This window comes from Frankliniella occidentalis, unplaced genomic scaffold, assembly GCF_000697945.3.
Source record: "Frankliniella occidentalis isolate FOCC.00 unplaced genomic scaffold, Focc_3.1 Scaffold21, whole genome shotgun sequence".
NCBI classification, from domain to species: Eukaryota; Metazoa; Arthropoda; class Insecta; order Thysanoptera; family Thripidae; genus Frankliniella; species Frankliniella occidentalis.
The window spans coordinates 301,501-309,107 of NW_026267151.1; the positions used below are offsets into that span (position 1 = coordinate 301,501).

Sequence of the window (7,607 nt, forward strand, 5' to 3'; positions counted from 1 at the left end):
ACAGAACGCCAATTCTTTGGCGTTAAAAGACGCCAACCAGTTTAGAGTGCGGGGCTGATACGAAGTACCTGTCCCATACAAGCCCGGAATGGGTCTGAGGGCGGGCGGGCGTGCGTGCTGGGCGATGGGGCTCTGTGGCGGGCAACGTGGCGGCCCCGGGGACCCCGAGCCCCTGGTGTGACCCCACGGGACGGGGGCCCCCAAGCCCGCTTTGCGCAATACAGATAACTTGCGCACTGGCCACCGTGTCTCGGCTCGTCGTCCCGTCGCTGTCAGTCCGGCCGCCCGTCCGCTGCTCACTATTTTGATTAATTGATCGAACGACCTGCTCCGGTCGGCCAGCCACAGGCCTAGGCCCCTTCTCTTCCCCCTGCCGGACTCGCCGCTGGGAGCGACGGGGAGGGACGAGATACAGCAAAAGGCAACCAGATACACCATCGACCTGCAGTCTGACACGTGGTTGTTAGTCAAGCCAGCAGAAGGTCCTTCAGAGAGTGAGAGAGTGAGAGAGAGAGAGAGAGCGACGGAGAAGGGTACAAAAAAACACACACCGCCAAAATGGCCTTTCTCGCAATCGCATGACAAGCTGCGGTCATTACTGGAGTTCGGCACTCTATTCCCACCGTGTCCACTTTAGGGCCGAGAAGGGCACGGGGAAAAAAGGAAACAAATTGCAGCCAAGGGAAGCAGTCCGCCCCGCCTCACTTCGGGGGCAAAAAAACTATGCCAGTGTCCGGACACGCACTCCACATCGCCCGCGCGTCGAGCTGCGGGAGGGGCCGGCGGCGGCCACCTCCGGCGGCGTATGCTTTTCGATTTGCAAAACACGATAGCCCGGCCGCGAACAATGGTCCCAACAGCGCGGCCTACGGCGGCCTACTCGTGCTGCGGTGGCCTGCGGTATAGGAACTGCCATCTCACGAGCGTTGCGTGGCCACACGCCTGGGCTTCTGGCCGGGGCCTCTCTGGCCTGGGCCTGGCTGCCGAGGGCTCGGCCCTGATCACCCGCGGTCACCCGGCGCCGCCTTGCACAACCGCGGCGCCGGGTAGGCAGACCGCGACGCGATCACCACCCAGGGGGGAACGCCCGTGGTGGCACGTCCCGGGTACTAGGGCTGTGCGATATCTCGATATTTCGATATCGATACGATATCATGTTGATATCGAGGGCTTCGATATGGTTCCGATATCGACATATCGATATCGAGGCTCGATAATATCGATGGTATCGAGGCGTATCGTGGGTATGTCGGCGTATCGAAGGCACGATATACCTCGATATCGTGCTGTATCGTGGGTATTTTAAAGTATCGAAGGCACGATATACCCCGATATCGTGCTTCGATACCATCGATACGCCTCGATACGTCGATAATATCGAGCCTCGATGTATCGAGGCGATGCTCGATACCTGCCTGATATCGTATCGCGATATCAAAATCTGTGTATCGCACAGCCCTACCGGGTACGCCCCGGGTGCGCCCAGGGTGCGCCCCGGTGAGGGTGCGCCCAGGGTGCGCCCCGGTGAGGGTGCGCACCCTGGGGGCTGCCAGGCGAGGGGCACCTGACAACAGGAAAGCGACGGCGCTTGGAAGCAGCACAGTAAATCATGCAGCCACAGCCACGCACTCAACCCGCCAGCTCCTCCTCACGCTGCCTGCCTCCCTCTCTCTCTCTCTCTCTCTCTCTCTCTCTCTCACACACACACACACACACACATATCGACAGCGCGCCGCGGGCCGCAGCCGCGCAATTCCGATTTAACCCACTTTCAATTGCCCTCGGAATTCATTACGAGTAATAGTCGCCGGAGTTATTTATGGCTCCGTTTTAATTCGGGGTCGCGGCGGGTCGGCGCGGCGCTCGCGCCAGTGCGCCCGGCGGGCGGCCCGCGTCCCGGGCCCGTCACATGCGGAGGGCGCGTTGTTTTCTCAGACGCAAATCCCCGAACGGAACAGAGGGGCGCTGCCGAGCGGCGCCGGGGCGCAAGCCGCCGCGGACGGATGGCCAACCCTATACCTGCAACAGCAGCGCGACCCCGCCCCTGCCCGTCGAGCAGACGACAAATGACTGTCACCCCGGCAGCAATCCCGCCAGATCAGTGCGCGAGGCGTGGCACCCCTGATCGTGCGAGCGATGATCCCCAGAGTGGGGAAGAGCGGCCGCGCAGGCTGTGAACCGTCACTTTCAAAGTCCAAAGCCCGAGCTTTTTATTTTAGAGGCGATGAGGCGAACCGCTCGCGAGGGGAGAAGCCATCGAGTACTACGGTGAGGGCCATAAGGCGCGGTGTGACCTTCTGCTTCAGACCAACATCTAGAGCGGAGATTCTTGTGATCATTGCGATGGCAAAAGTTGGACAGAAAAGAATTGGGTGACGGCGGCGGTCGGCCGGCCGTGAACCAATACCGCGACTGCCACGAGCGCTAGACGTATACACCGCGCTGCGATGTCGGCAGGCCACACCGACACGGTACAAGAAGGGCCCGGACAGGTCGTCAAAGTGAGCAGCAGTCGATACGTTAGTTATGAGCCGACAAGCACGAACAATTCAAACGCACCGGGCTATTGTGCCATAGCGAGTGACCAGCGCGCGCGCGAGGCCCTGGCCTTACACAACACCTCCTATCCAGGGAGGGCGGCCGCACAGGCGGTAGTCTAGTTCCAGTCCCTCCCAGTGAGCTCAGCGTAAAAAAAAAAAATATAAATTAGGCATTTCTGATTCAGACAATGCCAAAGATTAGCCTCTTTTGACACAACCTGGGCAATTACTGTGGGAGACCAGGTTTACTAAATAACCGGGCATCCAAAGATGTATTGACCTGCAATACACACTTCACCTTCGCGTGAAAGAGCACGACGTTAGCGAGCTCGGTGAGTGTTAAGAGTCGTAACTCACAGTCCCGCACGCAGTAACCCCCCCCCCCCTTCCCCCCTTTTCCTTCGGCCACACACAACTGCGATGCGAACCGCATCATTTAATTGACTGTGAGCGTACTTCTGTTACCAACAAGTAATGGGAGTGCAAGTGCGCATACGTAACCCGAGAATGGAACGCCTCTGGGGCTGTAAGATTGGTGAGATGGACTTGTAATAGACGAGGAAAATAGTCATCGTTACCAATTATCTCGGGAAAGTCTTGCAGGCCTTGCACAAGCAAAGAAAAGTTTGATGTGAATACAAACGCAAGGGATTAAACAAATGTAAAATGTAGAAACATAGTTATGCAAAGAAAAAAAAAACTGTTGGTGCGAGCAGACCCCACACGACGCTCCTATGGGACGCGCACCTTGACTAACTGCGCCATTGCAGTTTATCTCGTGCGTAAAATCACTGCCGATTCCCACCTCGGCATGACAACGGGACGCGACACACACCTTTGCCTTCCTTCACCGCCCTTTATGTTTATGTGTGGAGTGAAGGCAGGAGGGAGGGGATGTAAGATTTGGGCACAACCGCGAATATGTTGTGTGATTTTTTTTTTAACGGGAACGAAAGAGCGAAATGATTTGTTTTTTCAAGCACAACAAAAACAAAGTTATTCTACTGGAGCGGAAAAGATTGAGCTAAAGCCGGCTGGAGCACCTAAATTTTTCGATAAAACGATCATATGTGTTTCCATTTACTACCTTAGACCTAGGATGCAGAACTGTTTCCATTTTCTCGCGCTGCATTTACGTCCCCACAGGTTCCACGACAATTACTTTCTCACCACTGTTTTTTTTATTCTGCCGTCCGACTGTCCGTCTATACCGTGTTTCTCATTTTCGTCGTCCGGGGAGCTCTTTTTCTGGCATATCCTACCGCCGACGAGAAGCGAGAGAAGCGACACGCACCGCGCGGCACTGCGCGGGAGCGGAAGACAATCCCATTTTAAATATCGGAAGAAAAACTCGACAGAAAGGGGCAGATGTAAAAACGTGTGGAAAGAGCGACGTCACCCGACCAGCAGACCGCCTTGTCAACTCAATTAAAAGCACGCCACACAAACATTCACAGAAAGAAATTTAATGCGGCGGTGGCGTTGTCATCTATGTACTTCCACAGTAATTCCCTCCCCCCCCCCCTAACCCTCCCGCGTCTTATCGTATACATTCGAACTACTGATGGGTATGTAGAACTTTTGAACATTAATATATACTGTTTCATAAAATATTACAGTTGTTTATTGTGTAATGATATGCTATCTGCCGCCTCTATAGTCCTTGTGCATGGGTGCATGGGGAGACAGTAGACCGAAATGACATTAACACGGATAAATTAAGAAACTTTTATTAATGGAATGAACACTAAAAGGCGAATTATTATTGGCGTCAGTAATTATTGGGGGCGTCTATGGTAACAATAATCGTGTGAAACGAGTACATAACGCTGATCCGTCCGATAAGGTAAGCAGGCAGAAGAGAATAGCAATCATCATCAATACTAGAAATTAATTGGGGGGTGAATCATTAGGAGGGATGTTAAACTGATTCATGTTGACCCAAGAGCAACGACTGTTGTCCGCCAGTCGCTTTTGCGCGGCGCACATATCCTGATGGCAGCCGAGGGCGCATGTCGTGCACGGGTACTTCTCAGGCAAGCAGAAGTGGCGCGCGCGCATGAGCAGCACCACCAAGGGGTTGTCCGCCATGAGGGTCTGGACGGAGCGCTTGTGGAGGTGGGCGTGGGCGCACACGCCCTTCCACCCCGCGACCGGGGTGAGCCTGAGGGTGCGCAGCGCCGGGGCCGTCGCGGGGGTGATGGACCCGGCCAGCCCCTCGACCACGGCATTCAGCTCCAGGTGGCGCAGGGCCGTCAGCGACGGCAGGGCGGCGAGCAGCGGCGGCAGGTGAGGGTAGTCCGCGCATTCGGTGTGCTCGTCGTGGATCTCTAGCCTCTCCAAGCGGGACTGGCCGGGGCGCCCAGCCAGGGCGAGGACCAGGTCCAGGGCGTCGCCTCGCTCTCTTATCGTGTAGTGTAGGGAGACTGATTGTAGCTGATGCGCGCGGCGCAGGAACTCTTCGGCGTCCTTGCCGCAGGGGTCTGTCCAGAACACGTTCAGGACGGCCTTCCGCAGCTTCGTGCACGTCGCCAAGGCAGCCATCCCGGAGAACGCGCAAGCCTCGAGCTCGCGGAGGTTGGGCATGCTGGGCAGAGGCAGCCACTCCCCCCAAGGCGAGAAGTGGAACTCCTCAAGAGTGGCGGCGTGAGCTTTCAGCATGAAGAGGTTGAAGGGGTGAGTATCTGGGCGTATACAGTGAAGCCGCTTCAGGGACGGCCTGGGTGGGGGTGCCAGCGAGTTGGGCTCCCATCTTGCGGTCATTACACACCTAATCGTAATCTCGATTTCCTCTAGTTCGCACGTGGACGCCAGCAGATCGAACAGCTCGTGGACATCTACAACTTCCTCGAAATCAAGAACCAAGGACACACTGCGGAGCCGCCCGAGCGCGAGCTGGTTGCGGACCACAAGCAGGGCCTTTGCGAGCACCTCTTTGCCGTCCCCGCTCATAAAGACACGCAAGCCAGCCATGGCGCACTCGGTCTCGGTGTACAGCGGAGTAGGACTCCCATCCCTCAGCACGAGCATCGCTTCTCCCAGGCACGGCGCCAGGCGCAGCGTCGGCGCGTGCAAGGGGTCCAACGAGCAGCGCAGGCGCCGGTGCCGCCAAACGTCCGGGTGCAGGGCCAGTCCTCCGAGCCGTTTGCACACGAGGCGGCAGGTTAACAGGTCGGCCACGTCCACGTTCTGCAGCACCATGATCAGCTCGTCGTCCAGGAGCGGCTGCATGGTGGTCTGCGAGCACACGGGAGCACGGTGGTTTAGAGCGACGTTCGCAGGAAGGAAGACGAACAGCAATAAAGCATTCCGGTAACGCTGAAATGCAGAAGAATGCGGGAAAGAAGAAAACGGGGAACCGCATTAACATGGTGACTTCCGTCGTCTTCTTGTTCCCTGCATTCTTCATTTCAGCTTTGCCGGGAAGCTTTATTCTTCCTGAACCCTACCCTCCTTATTGGCGCTGATTGGCCGACGCGGACGAAGTTCTCGTACCCGACACTAGGTGTCGACCACCCCTGCGGCCAGTTCAAGAACTTCGTCACTCGTTCTGGCTCGCGGTCGGAACAGGACTGCCAGTGCTGTATACGCAAATAAATACGTGCAGTACCTTTGCGCTGTGAATTGGTGATAGGCCTTGTTGGGCTGGACGAGTAGGCGAGGCGGCGTGTCTCGGGCTGCGGTTAGGTGGTGCTTGGTGCTTGCTGCTCGATTACGCTCTCTGACGATTTGTTGACGTGAGACGTGTCACCTCCTGGCCTCCTGGCCCGCCTGACTGACTGCTGGCTGACCGCTCAGGCTCAGGCTCAGGCTCGGTCGGTAGAGCAGCGCACCCTAGCGCTCGGGAGACGAACAATGCCGATCATCGGCGGGCGGGCGGCTGAGAAAAGAGGGGGGGGGGGGCAACAGCCAAAACGACAAACCCTCACACGCTAGCGGCAAACCTGTGCCTATGGAAGCTGCGCGATAGCCTAGCAGAGGTTATGTCGCATGTCGTTAGATTTTAAAGGGTTAAGAACGGACCTCTGCATCTACATCTAGCACCTTGGTATCACCTTCACTACGGTTTATTGCGACAGTTGAGTCATATCATTAAGTTGCAATTGTACCAATGCAATATGCCCGTACACTGACCTAGACAACGACACCGGGCGGTGCAGGCTAGAAGATTGTGTACTGTAACGAAGCCTAACTTTTACACAACCACTTATTGACACAAGAAATGCTAGTACTCCGGTATAATCTTGACCCAATTTGTCTTAACAAATTAAACAAAACTTGGTTTATGATCACACATCCACTCCCGGCAGAACACAGTACGATCGCCTGAGTTATGCTTTGTTTAGGGACGGCGCTAGCCACGCTATCTCCTTCGGAGCTACCTTCTACTTGTCCCCCTTATCAAATAGCTTCCCCAAAGAGGGTGGAAAGGGGGGGGGGTTAGACTTTGCCTACTGGTAGAGACAGTCTTGGGGACTGTCTAAATATATCACAAAACCTTACAGTATGCGCAGAAATTTTCGTAAAAGCGTTTCAAAGAGCGGCTTTTCACGCACCTCGTGAGGTTCAAATGACTTTATACAGAGGTGCAAAACGATGACCGCCAATAAGCTATTTCGGAGAAGTGGTAGAGAAGAAGAGCACGAATAACAAAAGCGCTACTGCGCATGAGCAGGCTAGGGTGGGGGAGCGCCGCCCCCCACCCTAGCCTGCTCATGCGCAGTAGCGCTTTTGTTATTCGTGCTCTTCTTCTCTACCACTTCTCCGAAATAGCTTATGGAAAGGCACTGAAATGCCACGAAGGTGCTACATTTTAGAGCCTTGGAACACTTTCGTGCCAAAGACAAATAGCACTAAAATTTAGCACGTGCTGCCTGTTTTTTTCAGTCTATAATTCACATGAGCCAATCAACAGCCCGACAAAATCAAAACTATGCTGATATGTCTATGTGCTGACCATTGATGATAAGCCTGCGCTGCCAGGTAAAGTCAAATTCACCTCGCCGTTCGTTTTCCTGCCAGACCGGCCGGGCATATCGCATTGCGCCCCTCATTGCGGGACCGGCC

General features: G+C 55.5%; 1 protein-coding gene across 1 annotated transcript; it reads right to left on the reverse strand.

The window, feature by feature from the left end:
• Positions 1–4,256: 4,256 nt before the first annotated feature.
• On the reverse strand, positions 4,257–6,293 carry LOC113204533 (uncharacterized). The gene is made up of 2 exons (XM_026419738.2): positions 6,151–6,293; positions 4,257–5,777 (listed from the first exon to the last, which is right to left on the reverse strand). The coding sequence occupies exon 2, from the start codon at positions 5,769–5,771 to the stop codon at positions 4,431–4,433; it is 1,341 nt and encodes a 446-aa protein (XP_026275523.2). The 5' UTR covers positions 5,772–5,777; positions 6,151–6,293; the 3' UTR covers positions 4,257–4,430.
• Positions 6,294–7,607: the final 1,314 nt, after the last annotated feature.

Excerpts from the sequence above, each read along its gene's own strand:
- LOC113204533 (XM_026419738.2), bottom strand. The coding sequence starts at position 5,771 with ATGCAGCCGCTCCTGGACGACGAGCTGATCATGGTGCTGCAGAACGTG.